General features: G+C 36.6%; 2 protein-coding genes across 3 annotated transcripts; one reads left to right on the plus strand and one right to left on the minus strand.

Annotated features, from left to right (window-relative positions):
• Positions 1-445: 445 nt before the first annotated feature.
• mis18bp1 (MIS18 binding protein 1) lies at positions 446-12,665 on the minus strand. The gene is made up of 16 exons (XM_055053605.1): positions 11,820-12,665; positions 10,931-11,068; positions 9,930-10,210; positions 8,633-8,706; positions 7,682-7,803; positions 7,495-7,585; positions 6,463-6,569; positions 6,238-6,386; positions 5,203-5,260; positions 4,450-5,125; positions 3,165-3,343; positions 2,524-2,657; positions 1,594-1,736; positions 1,435-1,522; positions 1,293-1,347; positions 446-817 (listed from the first exon to the last, which is right to left on the minus strand). Exons 1-16 carry the CDS (start codon positions 12,580-12,582, stop codon positions 720-722), a joined length of 3,156 nt encoding a protein of 1,051 aa, XP_054909580.1. The 5' UTR covers positions 12,583-12,665; the 3' UTR covers positions 446-719.
• A 658-nt stretch (positions 12,666-13,323) lies between these two features.
• On the plus strand, positions 13,324-18,930 carry LOC129374773 (serine protease HTRA2, mitochondrial-like). Of its 2 annotated transcripts, XM_055053407.1 has the most exons (8): positions 13,324-14,002; positions 14,460-14,664; positions 15,598-15,792; positions 16,574-16,606; positions 17,261-17,369; positions 17,451-17,520; positions 17,601-17,696; positions 18,522-18,930. In XM_055053407.1, exons 1-8 carry the CDS (start codon positions 13,539-13,541, stop codon positions 18,685-18,687), a joined length of 1,338 nt encoding a protein of 445 aa, XP_054909382.1. In that variant the 5' UTR covers positions 13,324-13,538; the 3' UTR covers positions 18,688-18,930. The 2 variants fall into 2 exon arrangements, with proteins under 2 accessions (XP_054909382.1, XP_054909380.1); XM_055053405.1 differs by having other exon boundaries at positions 17,261-17,520.
• Position 18,931: the final 1 nt, after the last annotated feature.

Raw genomic sequence — 18,931 nt, forward strand, 5'->3', positions numbered from 1 at the left:
CAAGAAGACAAGAAAAGTAAAAAAATCAAGAAGGATCAAATCAAGGAAAGGACTTCAGTTGAATACACATAAACAGAAATTATTACTGAAAATAGTTTCTTTATAAAATAAAAATATGATAAATTTGCTATAATGAATTCCTTTGCTTAAAGTTTTTAAAACTGGATTTCAAGCATTATTGGAAATAGGGACTATACTTTAGAAACCGGTGGTCAATTTAGATTAATTTCAGATTAAATACAAGTAAAAATAATCAACAACAATCTTCATACTGACAGATGCAACTTCACAAAAATACCTAAACAGGTAAATATGTACCTTCTGATCATTTAAGATTTTCACCAGCAATATATCGTTTATTTAAAACATTTTGTCCAAAATACACAATTTCACACATCTGACGTATTCTGCCTTTAAGTTAATCTAATTACAAATCAACCAATAGTGAAAGAATATAAAAACGTTTATTCAAAAAGGTAATTACAACTGGTTCTTTGAAGGATTTTAAGGAAATAGTATATTTACAGAAGTCCACAGGAGCATCACTTTTTAGATCAAACCAGCAACAGAAGTGTGTTTAAACGTCCAACTCGCTGCATTTCCTAAGAAAAACCTCAGGAGGTTGAACGTTACTCCTTCACTGCGATTTTATGAGTTTCCTGAAAAGAATTTCAACTAAAAATCTTGAGATATTTGTACATTTATTCCATGAGTCCAAATCAGTTGTCTGAGAAGTAAAAGTCTTCCTCCTCATCGCTTTCGGATGTTTCGCCGTCGTCTCCGGGCAACATCTCGAACACAAAGAACGTGTCATTTCCTGGACAAAGGCAACATAGATTTAAGGCAAATAAAATGAAGTTTGTTTAGTGTAAAGTAAAATAAAGCCAGATGTTTGAGGTTTAAAAAAAATGAACTGATTATAAATAATTTTCAAACCCTTTTCCACCTTCAATGTGACGTTTAGAGACGTCTATGTGTACCAAATAAAGTTAAATCAGACAAAACCTTTCTTGTTTCAGGTTAGTTAGAATTAGTACAATAATATCTATTTGCTAAATGCCACAAGAATGAGAGAAAGAAATGTATTTACTGATGTCATATAAGTGTAAATACATTTCCTCAGTATTTTGTAGTCTTGCCTATAAACCGTACGTATGACTTGGGTTAAATGTTTCTAGTTTATTGCTGCTTTGCTTTGGACATATAAGGCAGTAAAGGTGAAAAAGAATGAAAATTACTTATGACGGCATTATTTTTTCTTAAATAATGAGTTTCTACAGGTTTAAGCCTACCTGTGTTAGCGCATCGTCGTACAGTTCGCTTGGCGGAAGGTGTGGGTGAAAACCTCTGAGAGATAAAAATAGGAGATAAATGTGTGACTTCATATCCTGTAAATCTCAGAAAGAAAACCTTTGATTCACTAGGAGTCGGTACCGTTTTAGAAGACGAGGTTTTGCGGACATTAAACTGATTCTTCTTCATCCTCTTCTGTAGCTGGAAGACGTACTTGTCTTCATTTTTCCTTTAGAAGCGAAAAATGAAACGTGAGACGCTTGTTTGTGTTTGTTCTTTCCATGTGTTAGAAAGCCTTACGTGTTTGGAGAGCCGAGCATGCCGGGAGTTATGTGCAAACACTGAGGCGTCTTCGCCTCAGGGAAACACGACGACATCGGCGTCTGAGGCTCCGGGTCTGATATCGCAAAATCGAGATCTTCACTCGAACACAAGGAGGGGATCTGAGCATCGACACAGAGAAAATCCCTCATGAAGGGTTTCTGCAAGGTTCACCAACTCAAGAATTTTAAAAAACTATTTGAACAAAGTTTAAGACCTTTATCACCACAGCAATGTAAAAAAAGAAAATCACATATTATATATATTTAATTATACTTCAAAATATATAATTCAACCAAAATGTACATATTCATTTTACTAGGAATGCTATCGAAAAGAGATGTACTTTACCAAAAAGTTATAACTAATGCACAGAAAGTAGCTGTGTTGCTCCTTGGGATGCAATTGTGGAATTTAATGCCAACTGATGTTATATTTAGTGACAGTAAAATAAAATGTGAAGGACAGATAAAACAATGTTTTAGCAAACTCTAAACAATTTAAGTTCCTGGTTGTGATCTGATATTTATAACACTTCAGTTTATTATGTGTTTAACCCAAAGTTGCATTTTGCCATGTTGCCCTCCATGTCTGTTTTGTTTGTTTGTTTTTATTTCTATGAACTGATTTAGTAATTTAAGAATAGCTGTAGATCCTGAATAAACTAAACAGGAACAACTTTGTTGAAGTGAAAATAGGTAAAATCCACTAAACCTCCAACACACCGTTTTCTGTGAAGAGCTTGTTTTTGCACAGAAAAAAATAAACTCTAACCCCTAACCCCAACCTGATACAAAGCTAACCATAGCGGTTAGCAACAGAAATGAAGCAATAGCGAAGACAAACGTCTCCCAGCTAGCTAGCTAGGGATCAGGATGGAAATAAAACGATGAAGTGATGGAAACCCACCTCCATGCGTTTGTTCTGCATGTAGGCCGAGCTGAAAGCATCGTCCACGTCGTCTCTGGGCAGATTCTCCAGGAACTGCCGCACCTGCTTAATCCTCTTCAGCGTCCCGACTCTGGCGGATATCACAGGAATCTCTGGAAGGGGACAAATATGATACACATATTATAAATTCATTAAAAAACTTAAATCATTATTTTTTAAAAAGAGAAAATAAACATTTTATTGCCTAAAGTGGAAAAATGCAACATTTCTCTAGTTAAGTTCAACTGTGTGAAGCTACAACTGTCCCACTTGATGAGTTCTTTCCATTACAGATAATGATGTTTTTATCTTAAATATAAAACGTGTTTAAATATTTAGTACAGTTTTGGCTTAATTGCTGCTCCGAATAAGTTTATTTTTCTTCAGAAAATGTTTTTATCTGACCCTGCATCCCATCTAACAATCAATCAATTGCTAAATTAGTTGAGAATTACTCCAATAGTTCATTAATTGTGATTAATTATTGGTATATATGTATAAAAACATAATGTCCTGAATCATTGTAATATTGCACAAAACTATATATTGTGCAGATCTAGTTATTAGTTATTCCAGATTGTTCATCGCGGTCTTTCCTGCTGCAAGGCGTCCATATTTACCTGCAGGTTTTGCCGCCACTTCCTTCACCTTTTTGCATCTCTTGGTGCTTTTCTTGGGACTCTGGGTGTTTCCCTGGCAGGTGTGCTGCTTGTAGCACTCTTCAGCTGAACGTGTTCCCACCATCCTCGCTACCTTCGCCCAGTAATTTACTACGTGTCTGGGATAGCAGCTCACTGCCCTGCAAAAAAACACAAGCAGCATCGATTATCACAGACCTACGAGCAGAACCTGCTCGTAGGTCTGTTAAAAAAATCGTAAGAGATTGCTGCTAATTATTTAGCTTCTTTGATTTTAAACACATATCCCTAACTTTTTACAATTTCCACACTAAAATATGAACATGACACGCACAACAGGACATAGAGATGTAGATTGTGAATTATGATCTGCAAACAAATACTGCATCAGAACAGGACTTTTCTTCCAAATTCTGGGTAAAAATATTGCAGTTTCAATGTTTTGAAGTTAATATATTAAAAAAGAAAAACAAATCTTATCAATGTTTAATGAAGAGTACCAATGGTTTGCTCTAGGAAAAATCAATCCAGAGTAGGGCTGAAATTATTAGTTGTGATTAATTATCAAAATGATTGTCAACTAATTTAATTACCGATTAATCGTTAACGGAGTAACAGACTCTGTTTGCTGAAAAAAACTTTATATTCTGAGAAGTAATTAAGCCCAAACTAACAAAAAAAATCTATAAACTTTATATTTAAGATGAACAATCTTTTTTTGTAAATATGTTCGACCTAGAACTCCTCAATGTCAGTTTTAGCTTCACCTGGTTCCATTCCTGTTAAAAAATTCTCATATTAATCACCTTTTGAATCCAATTACTAAATCAATTCTTCAGTGTATTAATGTTAAGTCAAACATAAAGGGCTGAACTTTTCACATGTTGATATTAAAAGTATTTTTTTAGTTGCAGATGTATCCTCTGCTACAAACGATTAAGCAGACACTAAAGGAATGCTATCTTATTGAATTTTAGGCAAAGACTTAATTGAATTATTTGTTTACTTTCATCTTTTAATTAGTTTCTGATACTATATAAGTGGTTATTAAAAATTCCTCAGAATGTGCCTTTTGGTCCTATTAACTAATCGTCAAAATAATCAATAGATTATTTTGACTAGATTAATCAATATTTGTTAGTTTCAGCCGTATTTCAGAGATCAATATTCGGTGAAGAAACACTTTCAGATGAAGTGATTTCCTTTTTCTCTCAGTTTCATCTCATTCTTTGCGTGTTTCAGGAATATTGTAGGATTGTTTACGTACTCCTGCAGTTTCAGGATCTCGTCCTCCGTCCACTCGTCTCCGTCTTTCTCATGTGGAACAACAACTTTGTTTTGTTGCCGTTTCCTGCCGGGCTTTGTCGCCGTCGCTGGTGGCGACGCCTTGCTACTCCTGCTCTCTTTCTTCTTCTTCTCCTGCACCTCGTTTCTCTTTCTAGCTGCTCTGCTTTTCTTTTTCTCCTTCGGAGATTCTGAGGCCCGGCTGGGTGAAATCTCATCATCCGGCTCTGATGAACTCGTCAAACCTTTCGTAAAGCGCCGTGCATTCGCTCGTCTCCTTCTCGGCAGCTCATAATCGCACGACAGTCGGATTGATGCGTTATTGCGAACTGGAAGAGACTCATGAGGACTGGTGACGGTTTCTGATGTTCTTGTTGGCCGCCTGGCGGCGTTTTGTGCCTGTTTCTTTGATGACCTCTCAGGTTCATGTCTTTTCTGTGGACCGGTGTCAGAACACGCCCTTTTCTCTGCACCTGCACGCCGCCGGTTGCACCTCGTTCTGCCAGAAACAGCTTTTTGAGTGCTAACCATCTCATTAGCTGAATCAGTGGTGTTCTGGTACCGGTTAGCCTCAGCTCTGTGCAACTTCCTGTCCGCCTGTACCCGCCTCCCTGGTACCGAGCGTCCCTCGTCTTGACTCGATTCGTACCGCTTCAAACCTGGAAGCAGAGAAAACATTTGTGATGAATCTTTGCACAATTCAGCGCCAAATCTTTTCCTCCGCTGACAGATTTACCGTCACTGGAGGAGAAGAGGACTTGTACCGGCTTCTTGGACGTGTTCAATAAAGTATCCTGTGAGAACAAGAATATTAACAACTTAAAAACTGGACAGGAATGCAACTAGCAATTATTTTACTTTTTCATTAATCAGATTAAAAAGAAAAAGGCATATAATGGAGCGTTACCAGATCCCATCAATCATTCCTAATGATTGAATTATTATGGAAGGAAATTATGGCCAACCTTTCTTTCCAAAATTGTTTTAATTCAGAGTTTAAATTTGTTAGGGCTGCAACTAACAATTAGTAATATATTATTCTGGCAATCAATTCAATAAAAAATTGGCACATTCTGAAGATTTTTTGTTTCACCACTTCAGCCATTTTTATACCTTAAAAATACATTAAAAGATACACATAAAAAAATTATTTTAAGAAAGAAAATTAACATTTTATTGTTTAAAATAATAATTTACCATTCCTTTAGTGTTCACTTGATGATTTGTAGCAAAAAATCTGCAGCTTGTGAAAAGTTCATCCCTTTCTGCTCTACTTAACATCAATAGGGTGTATCTTTAATCTTTATTATGGCTGATCTGTCAATTATTTTTTGGATTAACTGATTAATAATTGATCAAATGGTGCCAAATATAAATAGTTTTTAACAGAATTTGAATTGGGTGAAGCTAAAACTGCTACTTGAGGAGTTTTGGGTAGAACATAATTTTTTATTATTTTAAATGCAAAATGTTTATATTTTTGGTAAAGTTTTGGCTTAATTGCTGCTCTGAGTGTCTTTTTTTAAAACAAATTACCATTTTTCAGTTTGTATACTCTTGATAAAGATTAATCAATTATTAAATAAGTTGACGATTATTTCAATAATTGATTAATATGATAAATCGTTCAGTCCCTGGATATCAGTATTGGTTCTCTGTATATTTTAACCCTTTATCAGGCCGTTTGCATCTCTCAGGTCATAGAAATAACAAAAAATAGACTGATTGATTGATTGATTATTAGTGATTGGTCATTGTCCTGTGTGCTTACAGGGCTGGGCACCTCGTAACCCTCGTGGATGGTAACGTTCATCTGAGCGTCGAGGAGTACTCTCCCTCCTTTCCAGAACTCCAGAGGAGGCTTGATGGCGCGGCCGCTTCGAGACACGCTGAGGGAGGAGGCAGAAGGAAGCGACTCGGCTGGAATTAGAAAATGAAAACTCAGAAACAGATCAATGTTAACGCCCAGCAGCCCATCTGCTCATCTTGTTCTTACGTGTTTTTACAGATTTTAGTTTCTGCTGCCTCACAGGCTGATGCCTGGAAGAACGCTGGGCTTCGTTCTTAGACAAAATGGCGGCATCCTTGTTCTTCTCTGTCTGCCTGCAGAAATAAGACAATATTTACTCATAAAAATCAATAAATTTATCATATCAAAATGCTGAATGGGTATAGATGTCAGGCACTAGGAGATGTTCTTCCTCTAAAACGTGATGGAAAGGTCAGGGCTTCAAAATAAAATCTCAGATTTTTTCACATCAGATCCAAATTTAATCAATTGTGTTTTTGCTCAGCTTCTTTTCTAAAAAAATAATTAGCAGTACTTATCTCCAAAAAGTGACTTTTATTTCAATCGTCCCTTCTGTGAGTTGTATGAAGAAGTATAAGGGCCAGAATAAAAAATGTTGGTTTAAATACAACAATACAATCGATCTGTTTAATTACTCAGAAACTGCATTACTTTTCCAGGCGTCTGCACCAACAGCTGCCAATATTTTCTTTTTCAACCCATCAAACTACAGGATTTACTTCAATGTAATAAAGTCAAGAAAACTGAATTTTCAATTTATTCTGGTTATTTTTTATACTGATGGTGACAAAAAAAAAAAAAAAGCTTCATCGCCACACTGAATGTGTTACAGATGCAGGTGAAACTTCAACAAAGGGCTGGACAATAAATCAGTAACAATATACATGGTGATAGACAAGTGATCAATATCAATAGAATAATAAATAATTTCACTGAATCCTCATTCAGAACAACAACTTTAGCTCCTCAAACTTTCAGGCAAAGTGAGTAACTGCCAACCTCGCCGTTTCAACAACCTTTTGTGTAACTGGCAAAATAGCAGTTTAATGTTTCGCCACCTAACTGCTTAAAAATGAAGAAACTGGAAAGGTCACGCCACCAGTTTGGCCATATTTCAGATATCTAAACCAAAAAAACTAATCAATAACTACAAATATCGACTGATATGAAACTTTTATGTTGCGATACGTTCTTTAGCCATTTTGTCGAGCCTCTTACTCTTTCGACTCCGACAGAAACGCCTCATAAATCGCCTTCCAGTTTGAAGGGAAGCCATTCAGAAACTTCTTCAGGAACTTCTGTGGAAAATCTGAGGGAACAAAGAGAGAATCAGGAAAAACACATGCTCACTTTCTTTTCTAAGAAGCAATTAAAGCGGCCATTACGATTTGGTGGTCACTCTTACCAGAGGCGAGTTTGATGTTCATCGGTCCTGTCAGGACGTACACCCGGCCGGAGATGGTCTTCAGCACCGATCTGGAGATCCGCTCCGTGATGACGTTGCTGTTCCACCTGATGTTCTCCTCTCTGGGAGGACAAGAGAAGCAAAATGGAAGCGATCTTAGACAAGCGTTCACTCTAAAATCTCACTGTCAAGGTACGAAACAAGGCTGGGTGTTAAAACTATTTATCAAATTTTTGGGTTTGAAGGTTAAACTTTGAGAAAATCCCAATTTTTTTTTTCCACCAATGCCACCAACTCCATGGGTTTCCAAAGTTCAGCATGATGTCAGCGCGCACAAGGCGGCCATCTTGTATTACAGCTTCTGTTTATTTAGACTTTGAATTCAGGTCAATGCTACAACAAAATACAAGGGTCAGGCTACAATTTTATTTTTTATTCTGAGATTAAAATCGTAATGTTACCAGAATAAAGTCATAATTTTTAGCACTTTAACAGAAAAATAAAGATTAAAATGAGGAATGCTGAGGATCTTGTGAGTTATAACAAGTTTTACAGATAGGAAAATATTAAATCTTTGAACATATCAGCAGCAAATATTACAAGTAACAGGATCTTAAACTGATGGTGCAAATAAATGCATCTATTATGAAGAATAAGAACAAACTGAGCTGTTCACTCTGTCCAAACTTTGTCCTTCAGGTAAAATTGCATCTTTATTTTGGCAATATTATGAAGTTCATCTCATAATTAAACAAAAATCATCATAATACATCATTGTACACCTCACAGAAGGGTTCACTGAAATAAGATGTACTTTTTCAAAATATTTTCTGTCACTTGTAATTTCTTATTTTGCATAAAAAGCAAAAAAAATATTAAAATCAGAAAAAAATCTAAGATTTTGCTTTTAAGCCGCATCGCCCAGCCCTATTATGAGCAGCGGTCACTTACACGTGAATCCCGTCCACATACAAACCCTGATGATTCCTCCTCAGTAACCACTGCCTGAGATGAATCACACTCTCCTGTAAAGAAAAATAAAATACGCAGCTGATGGTGACAGGAGCTACACAATGAATCGAATCGCAACAAACGTACAGAACTGGTTTGATATGATATTTGGAAGAATAGAGCATTTAACGTGTATATCTGAAGTAACTGTGATGCTGTTTGTCATGTTTTCCTTAAACCCAAATAATGACAAAGTTTTGAGGTGTGAATAAAAATGAAATAAAGTAACATATCATTAGGTTTTCATTTCTACGTCAAGTTTTCCTTTTAATCTCTTCTGTTTTTCTACTTTCAATTTATGTTTTGCTTTTTTCCAAGTTACTTTTTCTTCTTTTTATTTTCTGCCTTCCTTTGTTTTTCTTTGCTTGTTTTCTTTTCTACTGTACTTTACTGTAATTGCTATTATTCCTGTTTTGTTTTACTAGTTTCTCCTCTTTTTATTTCCTTGATGTTGTCAAATTATTTTGTCTAGTTTTTTCTTTCATTAATTTTCTTTTTCTTGGCTCTTTTTATGAGTCTTGAGTTTTTGCCACTTTTAGTTGCCATTTTATTAAATTTTAATTAAACAATGCTTCATTGATACCAAAGGGAAACCAAATGTTGTCGTAAGCAGGCCTACATACTGTATGGATTCATCATGACAACATATTTTGCTGGACGATAAATTGTCACCAAACGTATTGGACTAAATGATCATATTGTTGTTTTGAGAACATTTTCAAGTGATATAAAAGTAATAATTGCATAATAAAGGAAGAACACATTCTCAAAGATTAATAAGCTTTAAATTCTAATGAACATTTAACACTGAAGCTGGAGGCCATTTGAAATGTTCAAAATACAACAGAAACTACAAATAAAATAAATGATTAAGTCTCTGTAAACATACTTGTGTTTAAAAAAAATAGGGATGGTTGAGACCAAAGCACCAAACTGAAGATCAGTTTTCGTAGAACGAGAGAAAAGAAAAAGTCGATAAACCAAGAAATTAAAATTACTGAGTTTCTCTTAACTTATCATGGGATTAATTGATTTATTGTTTTTTGTGACAGGGCCAATTATAACTCATTAATTCAAGCTTCTTCAAAGACTTGTTGAAGACACTTATGGCAAGAAGGAGCTCCTGTAGCAGTCAGTATTACAACGTTTTTAAAGAAGCCTCTGATGGAAGACTGTTGTTCTATGACCTCCTCTCCTTCAGTTATGAAACCTCAGTTTGTCTTATGCTTCTACTTACGAATGGGAATTTCTTCTGCTTGGGCCAAACGTTGCGTCTGAAGACCGCCTCGTTTTTCTTTGGTATGGAGATTTGTGGAGTGTTGAGCACCAGCGGGTCCTCCAGTAAACCAGTAGGGGAGGGCGAAGCAGGGATCGGAGTATCCTGCGAGGTTTCTGACTGACTCTGTGGTGTCTCCACTTGGTTCTGGTTCACAGCAGTAATCATTGAGGGAACGTGATGCATGTGCTCCAGGTGATGATTTGAGGAGACATCAGTGTCGCAAGACTCCTGCAAGTTCCCTAGCAGAAGAAAAGGTCATAAGAAAAAAAAATCTTATGTTTCTTTTCAATAACTCAATTTAAAAAGTGAATTTTACATAGTGTATGGATTCATTCTACAGAGACTGCTGAATTTTTTAAGTGTAATTTTGATGATTACTGGTTTATGCTGTCTGCTAAGGAGAATGTTAAACAAAACCAGAGCTGAAACAAATAATCGGATCAATCGTGATCAGTCGATTATCGAAATGATCATTAACTAATTCTGTAATAGATTAATCATTAACTGGAGCATAGGACTTAAAAATAATTAAACACACTGTAAGCAGCAATTAAGCACAATCTGTACAATAACTATAAGTATTTTGAATCTAAGAGCTTTGTAAATATGTTTTACCAAAAACTCTTCAGGTGAAATAGTTTTAGCTTCACCTGGTTCAGATTTCCAGGAATCCTATATTATTGCATTTTAGGCAATACAATGTTTATTTCTTATTTAGAAAGGGAATTGAATTACTTGTTTGTTTACATATTTTAATGTTCTTCTATTATTGGATAAAATAGTCTGAAGTGGTTAATAAAAAAATCTGTAAAATGTGCCAATTTTCTATCTAATTAACCATCAGAATAACCGATTTCAAAAATAATAGTTAGTTGCACCTATATATAATTTTTTAAATTAAATTATTGATATAAGGTTTTATTGATACGTTATGGCTGTGGCTCAGGACTCGTACGTACTCTTGTTCCCTGCAAACAGCTCCCTTCTGCTGCAGGTTTCAATCTGCTCATGTTCCCTTTTACTTTCCCTTTCCTTCATCAGAGCAAATAACTTGGCAGGAGACATTGTGGGGCCAGTATCCAGAATAACAGCTGGACCTGTTCAGAACAAAGAAAAACAACATTATTTGTTTTCATCTGAGTCATAATAAAAAGCAGAAATTATGGTATTATTAAGCAACAAATCAATTAGTCTTCATAATTCATTTTATTTGTCGTTTTTTTTTTATTTATTGTGGATATTTAAAAACATTTAATATATCAGTAATAACAGCATAAGTATGCAAATTCACTCTGCAATTACCAAAAAGCTGTGGTTTTGTGAATAACACTTAAAACCAGAACAGGAAGATATTTTAAATAAAACACAACAAACAAAAACAATAAAATGGATTATGAAGTCTCTGTAAACAGAACTGCCCTTCAAAAAATATTAACAAGTAGAATGGAAATTAGTGAGTTTATTTTAATTTATATAGGTCAGTCCCAATAACCAATAAATCAATTAATCTTTCTATCAAAAACTAGACAAAAAAGTCTTCAGTGTTTTGGTCTCAACTAACTCCTTTTGTTGAAAGATCATTTTGTTTACAGAGACTTCATAATTAATTTTATTTGTTGTTTTGTTTATTTATTTTGGATTTTTCAAATGTCTTACAGTTCCAGTGTTAAATGTTAGTTAGCATTGAACATTTATTGATCTGTGAGAATGTGTATTTATGACCTAACCACCATTAAGTTATGTTAAAATAGTACCAAAACAACAGTATTATCGTTTATTGCAATAATACTGGGACTATTTATCGTCCAGCGAAATGTGATATTGTGACAGGCATGGGGAATCACTCACGTTTGAGTCCACAGGTTCCTGATTCTTTTGGTTCTGGGAATCTTTTAAGGTTACTCCAAACCAGTCTGCAGGTGTTGCTCTCAACGCTGTCCCCACAGGCAGCAGGTCTTCTCCTGGCTTGAGGTGGACCAGAGTCCTCGGTGGTTCTGGAGGGCTTCAGGGTGTCATTCAGATCCAATTTCCTCTTCCTCAGCCTGTTCTTTATGGGGGAAAAGGCGCAGCATGGGGATATGGGTCTGAGAGAAAGAGCTTCCTTACTGAATGCACTCTTCCCGCAAATCTCTGCGGGTTGGATCCGACTGAAGCCATCCGGGCTCTGATCTCTGTAGACGCCGGACGGGAGTTGGGACATAGATGTGGACTCCATCAGGACTCTGGTTCTCCGCGTGAACCCACGAAATCTGTCTTTAAGAGGGGATACTCGGTGCAAAGGGTCGCGACTAATCGAATAATCGGTTTCCTCTGGGCTGGAGATCGGCGACAGAGTTTCCGCCTGCGCTGGAGTCTGACAGGAAGCAAACTTGTTGTTCTCCTTCATCTTTTCGGACCAGCAGAACCCCGCGGGGTCCCGGTTAGACCCGGGTCCATCGGCCCTGCTGACAGCCGCTGCTTTGACTCCATGTCCGTATTGCTCCCCAACCTTCCGCAACAGCTCCTGGCCGCCCTGCGCCTCTTTCTGAACTTTACATTTCAGCTTCGCAAAAATCTTCGCCGGAGACTGAAGGCAGGGATCTTTGCGTTGCAATAAATGACAAGACGCCATAATCCCGCGGGATCAATCTAATAGATTATTGAGCAAACTCAGATACATTAGCTTACAGTTAGCCCGCTAAACCGCAATTTTCAAAAAATTCTAGCTCCACCCCCTTAGACAAAACTTCCGGTGACGCATTGTAATGCTGCGTTCTAGTTCTACTCGGAATTGGGAAATTCCTTTTTTCCGGTTGGAAAAATCAACTATGACGCCATCTAGGAAACTGGGAGCGATTCGTGCAACCAGTTACGAGTTATAAGATGGTTTTCGCGCTTGTATAGCAGCAACGTGGTGTTAACCTGTCTATTTTACAAGGCATACATGTAAAAGTCCATCTAAAGTCATTGTTACAGGAAGCGCCTCCAACTCTAAACTGCAATGAGCAAACTAAAATACGTGTTTACCCATAGAAAGCAACGCTTAAGAATACTTTTGTAAGTGGTATAAGATGTGCTGCAAACAATGTGTGGTCATGTCAAAATTCTGATTTCTTCACAAATTCCGACGTAACTTGAACGGAGCATTACAACAAAACTACTTCACGTCATACTCATCCTTTTTTTCTTAAATGAAAGACAATGTACTTTAATTCAGAAAATATGTTTACAAGAAATTTGTTTTTAGTATCTTTTGTTCAAGCATAATTATTCCGAATAAAGTTTGTAAGAGATAAAATGCAGTTGCTCGTTTATTCCTGTAGAGGGCAGAAGAACGCGCAGCCGCGTTCATTCGACAACACGAAGAAAAGCTTTTAACATCCGGAGTAAGGTTCCTGTTATTCTAGTAGTGAGTCGCTGAGAGTCATTCAAGGTTGGGGTGGATTTAAAGGAAAAGTAATTTTTCAAAGTTGTTCCTGTCATCACGGGTGACGCGGATCTTTTTATTTGTCCTGGATAACTTTTTGTTTCAGGATAGAAAGTGTGTTTAGTTGTGGAAAGTGCTGAGCTGTGACTGAGTGATGCAACATGGCAGCAACTGGCAGGTTTCTGTCAGTTGTCATTAAGATCCACGGCCGTGGAATGGACACTGTGGGACAGAGGACACTCTCTTGTCTTCCCTCTGTCCTGTTCGGAAAAGAACCAGAGACAAGCGCGCGGTTTAAAAGCCGAGGATCGGATGGACGCAGTAGCCTGGACCGCAGAGATCCATCCTGGAAGGAAGGAAGCGGTCGGTCAGGCAGCTCTGCCCGGCTTGGGTCTCTCTGCGTGGGGCTCGGTCTCTGCGGAGCGGCGCTACTGGACCGCCTAGGGGAGGATCAGGTGGATTCCGAGGGATCTCCAGGATCCAGTAGCTTTTTAAAACTCTTTGTGCGCTCTGCTCAGTGCGCGTCCCCGTTCAGACCCGACAGCCCCCGCTTCAAATACAACTTCATAGCTGATGTGGTGGAAAAATCCACTCCAGCTGTGGTGTACATCGAGATTGTGAGCAGGTGAGTCGGCCTGAACAATCCGATTCGATTGCGATTCGATTCAGAATCGCAATCATTTTTTCCTATTCAACTGCCCAGAGATTCTAATTAAATTATGTGACTGAGAAGAGAAAAACACACAAATATATTCAAACATATATATTTACAGAGTTGGGGACAAGTAAGAGTCGCTCTACCTCAACATACTTTTACTCTATTACAAGTAAAAAGTAGCAATCCAAGAAATTTGGTAAAAAGTACTGAGTAACTGACAATATTATCAATCATCTAATATTTAAAAATTACATAATCAGTTGGAACAAAATGTGAATTTAAGTAAAAATTTTGGTATTTAGAGGATCAGATTGACAATCATTCATACAAGTGGCAAAAAATAATGAACTCAGGCAAAACAAAATGTTTCCAAATCATTTTCTTTCCCTTTGGGCTGAAAGCAGATTTTGTTTTTTTTTTCCAGAAATCTATTTTCAGGGAGAGAAATCCCGGTGGCCAACGGCTCGGGTTTCATCATCAGCAGCGACGGCCTGATCATCACCAACGCTCACGTCGTGGAAAACAAGAGAGGCGTCAGAGTGAAGCTGACCAACGGCGACACGTACAACGCCACGGTGCAGGACATCGACCCCGTTGCAGACATCGCCACCATTAAAATCATTTCCACTGTGAGGACGGCAGAGTAGCAACATAGTCATTTAGCTTTGATTTTTCTGTTATAAACTGCCATTAATAATTATTTTAGTAATGATTAGTCAGATTTTTTTTTTATTTACATTACACAGTATTTAAGAAATACATTAAAAGATGCAAATAATTAAATTTCATTTAATTTCCCTTTGGGATCAATAAAGTATTTTTTAATTACTTTTTTAAAATCAGAAAATATAAATTAATAAAATAGCATTTTATTGGTGAATGCTTAATCATATGTAACAAAAAGATTTATTTTTTTATTTTTTAACAAATTTGAACCTCATGAAGCAAAAAACGCCACTTATATTTACAGACATTTTCCATCTTCAATGCAAAATGTATTTATTTTTTGCACAGTTTTGTCTTTATTACAGCTCTGACCGTGTTGTTGTTTCTGCAAATAGCTACTTTTACAGTCTGTTAACTTAAGTTAATGATTTCTTATTAAATTATTTGATAATTATTTAAATAATCAATTAGTCACAATTAATTTGATCTAATAATTTCAGCTCTAAGGAAAACAATATTGAACACTTAAATCTAACTGGTATTTCTTATATTTTAAAAGGTATGTAAGTTTTAAACACAGGAGCGAGTCAGGATAAGATTATTACCAGATTAGTCTGGTAATATCAGATTATCAGTTATTATATGATAATCTGGATTAGAAATTAACATTCTTATTACATTTTTATTTTTTTACAGCAGTAAACAGAACAATAATCACTAATTCTGAATAAGAATCCTGGTCATATAACAAATAGATAATTAAACTGTGATGTTTATCTAATCAGAGCAACAAAATATTGGAGTTTTTTTTTACTTTCTAAAGAGAAACAATTAAACTCGATGGTAGAAAAATGTTATTAAAGCTTTTCTCCGCCTCTTCTCACTCCCGCGGGCAGAAACCTTTCCCCACGCTCAAACTGGGCCAGTCGTCGGAGGTTCGTCAAGGAGAGTTCGTGGTCGCTATGGGGAGTCCGTTTGCGCTGCGCAACACGATCACCTCTGGGATCGTCAGCTCACCGCAGAGAGGAAGCAAGGAGCTGGGCCTGTCCAACTCCAACATGGATTACATACAGACAGACGCCGCCATCGACGTGAGCGGCTTCAGCGTTTCTGCTCTTCGTTTAGACGTTTTGATTTCACTACCAGAGGAAAGGAACCAAAAGACTTTTGACATTTTGGAGCAAAAACTCAGAAATCTTGAGATTAATCTGAGAAATTATTTAGAAGAAACAAGCTTTCTGAGCTTAAAAAGCTCTAGAAAAAAGTCTGCGATTAATTAGAGAAATTTCATAAATAAACAAACGAGGACATTTCTGATCTTTGAGACATTTCTGAGCTAGAATAGCAGAAAATCTTCACACAAAAAATCAGAAATTCTGAGATTAATTTTACAAATTTTCTAGAAAAAACAAGAAAAATTCTGAGCTTAAAGTCGAAAATCGACTAGAAAAAACTACATTTTGAGATTAATCTCAGAAAATTTCTAGAAAAACAAGAAAATTTTGTTTCAAAATTAAAAAAAATGTCTGAATTCCCTCCCAGTTTTCTGAGTTTTATTTCTAGCAAATGGTTCGACTTTTCAAACTCAAAGATTTTTTAGATTAATCTCAAAGTAGTTTTTTTCTAGCAAATTTTAATCTTATTTTAGTTTTTTTCCCCATTTACTAAGCCGTAATACACGGCTGTATTTTGCAGCTTCATCAATAATTTTGTTCCTTTGTTGTTGTTGAATGCTTGGGAAATGTCTGCCGTTTCACAAATTTACAACCTTTTTCTGTTATTCATCTTCCACAGGTTAATAGTTTCTGATTTGACTCGAGGTTTTTTCTGCACTTCACGTCACATTTGACCCATTTCTTTTGTTTATTTCAGTTTGGAAATTCTGGAGGTCCTTTGATTAATCTGGTGAGTCACAGTTTCTGTTATTTGTCACCTTCAGCTGGTTTCTGTTATGTGGAAACCAGATCTGATCTCCATCAACATCCAGCCACCTGTGCAACAGAACAACAAAATACTAACAAATAAATGACAAACGCCTGCAGTTTTGTGAAGTCAGTAGAGAAACTCCTGCAGGTTTCAGCTTCTATTTATTTGGACTTTTAGTTCAGGTCAAATATAAGAGTCAGATTAAGATTTTATTTATTTAAAAATAAAATCATAATGTTGCTTGAATGTAACAAGAATAAAGTTTTAGTAACAGGAGAATGAAATTGTACTTTTGTTCAACCTTATTTCTCACTAATCACATTTTTTCCTGTAATTTTAAGACATTTTTTTCTGGTAAAATTACATCTTTAATCTGCTAATATTATGACTATATTCCTGTCATAGACTGACCCTATTATTGTCATACACCAAACAGGAAGAATGATTGTAATTAATGCCACTTTTTGAAAATATTTTCTGTCACTTATCATAACACAAATTCAACATTTCTAAAGCCCTTATTTTGGACGCTCAAAGATTGCTTTAAAAGAGGGAAAATAAATTATTCTGTATATATAAAAACTAAAAAAAAGGATTTGACAAAAAATATCTTTTTAATTAATTTTTCTTCAGGATGGGGAAGTAATCGGCATAAACACCATGAAGGTCACTGCAGGAATCTCATTCGCTATTCCGTCTGATCGGGTGAAACTTTTTCTGAATCAAGCAGCTAAAAGAAAAGGTAAGAATATTTCACTAAAACAATGTTTCTGTGAAAACAATAACCTGCAGTTGTTCATTGATCCCCTTTCTGGTATTTCAGGCTCTACGGCTGGTGACCTGAGTGTGAATCCACGCTACATTGGCGTCATGATGCTCACGCTGACACCCAGGTAAAAGCATCGTCATCATCAGCATCCTGCAGTGATGGAGGCCTAAGCTTGTTTAAACTCAGCTTATTTTCTGTTTCCAGCATCATTGCGGAGCTGAAGATGAAAGACTCGTCTTTTCCTAACGTCAGTCATGGCATTCTGATCCACAGAGTCATCCCCAGTTCACCAGCCAGCAGGTGCACTTCCTCTCTGACTGGGGTTGAATATCATCTCATATGTTTGTTGCATATTTTACAGCAGGATGGCCTTAAAGTCTGTGCATCTAAAATCTCAGGTCTTAAAATCTCAGTTGACCATAAATGGCTCTTAAATGTTGTGGCAGGACTAATCTGTCAGGTTTAAAGTTTGAGTAGCACATAACTTTCTGTGGCTCAAGGTAGCTGATGCTATGCTAATTAGCTTCTAATATACTCTTGCTAGCTTCTTTGCTATGCTTGATTGTAATGCAGCAAGTTCCCCCAATCGTTCCTCATATTTATAGTAATCTCAGTTTTAAATTTGACTTTCTAACACACAGCGATCCTCGTAACAGTTCTTATTTAAAATCAATCATAGCCTTCAGAATGTTAGCTCTGTTAGCTACCAGAAGACCCACAATGCTCACTAAATTGAAACTGACAAAAGCAACTAAAAATGTACAGAAAATCAAACATTACTTTTGAAATTTGAACAATTTCAAAGAAACAATTTCATAAAAGTTGAGCCACTTAGAAAGCTTAAATATTTAACATTTACACCTTATTGTTCATACAGGAAGAAAAAACTCCCCTCACTGTCTCTACACTTGTTTTACTGAGACTTAGAGCTCAACAAGTCAGTTTCTGCAATTCTGTTTTTGTTTTTCATGCTGAAATCGAATACAGACAGACGGTAGATCTGGAAAACCAGAAACGTGAAATTAAATAAGCTTTTATTTAGAAAGCTCAGGGTTACCCGATCTTCACTGTATAATGAAACCAAGTTAAAGGTGTAACAACTGAAGGTGTTTCTGCTGCATTCAGAGCTGGGATGCTGTCAGGAGACATCGTGTTGGAGATCAACGGGGTCACGGTGAAAACCTCCGAGGAAATCTACAAGGCCGTCAGGAGCAGCGACGCCATCAACATGGTGGTACGGCGAGGAAACCAGCTCTATCAACTCCAAGTCACACCCGAATACATCGAGTGACGCCGGCCGACGTTCGCTGGCGGCCTGACGTTCGCCAGGGAGAAAACTGTGAAACTCGATGCATTAATGTGAATATTTTGATTTGTATAGGATGAAAGTGGAAGTGTGGACATATGTTAGCAGCTTTACTGTTAATTTCCCAAAAATATGTCAAAACATTTCTGGGTTTTCCTGCCGATTTCAATATTTGTGCAAGAATCAGGAAATCCTGGACAGTTTTGTAAAATAAAAAACTGAAAACAGC

This window comes from Poeciliopsis prolifica, unplaced genomic scaffold (genome assembly GCF_027474105.1).
Source record: "Poeciliopsis prolifica strain line A6 unplaced genomic scaffold, Auburn_PproV2 SCAFFOLD037, whole genome shotgun sequence".
Classification (NCBI taxonomy): domain Eukaryota; kingdom Metazoa; phylum Chordata; class Actinopteri; order Cyprinodontiformes; family Poeciliidae; genus Poeciliopsis; species Poeciliopsis prolifica.

What these genes read in the sequence shown, in the direction of transcription:
- mis18bp1 (XM_055053605.1), bottom strand. Translation starts at nt 12,582, where the DNA reads ATGGCGTCTTGTCATTTATTGCAACGCAAAGATCCCTGCCTTCAGTCT. An exon ending in AGGAACCTGTGGACTCAAAC is followed by an intron (nt 11,069 to 11,819) that starts GTGAGTGATTCC and finishes TGTTCTGAACAG; the next exon opens with GTCCAGCTGTTATTCTGGAT. An exon ending in GAACATCAAACTCGCCTCTG is followed by an intron (nt 7,586 to 7,681) that starts GTAAGAGTGACC and finishes TTGTTCCCTCAG; the next exon opens with ATTTTCCACAGAAGTTCCTG.
- LOC129374773 (XM_055053405.1), top strand. Translation starts at nt 13,539, where the DNA reads ATGGCAGCAACTGGCAGGTTTCTGTCAGTTGTCATTAAGATCCACGGC. An exon ending in CCATTAAAATCATTTCCACT is followed by an intron (nt 14,665 to 15,597) that starts GTGAGGACGGCA and finishes TCCCGCGGGCAG; the next exon opens with AAACCTTTCCCCACGCTCAA. An exon ending in CCCAGTTCACCAGCCAGCAG is followed by an intron (nt 17,697 to 18,521) that starts GTGCACTTCCTC and finishes TGCTGCATTCAG; the next exon opens with AGCTGGGATGCTGTCAGGAG.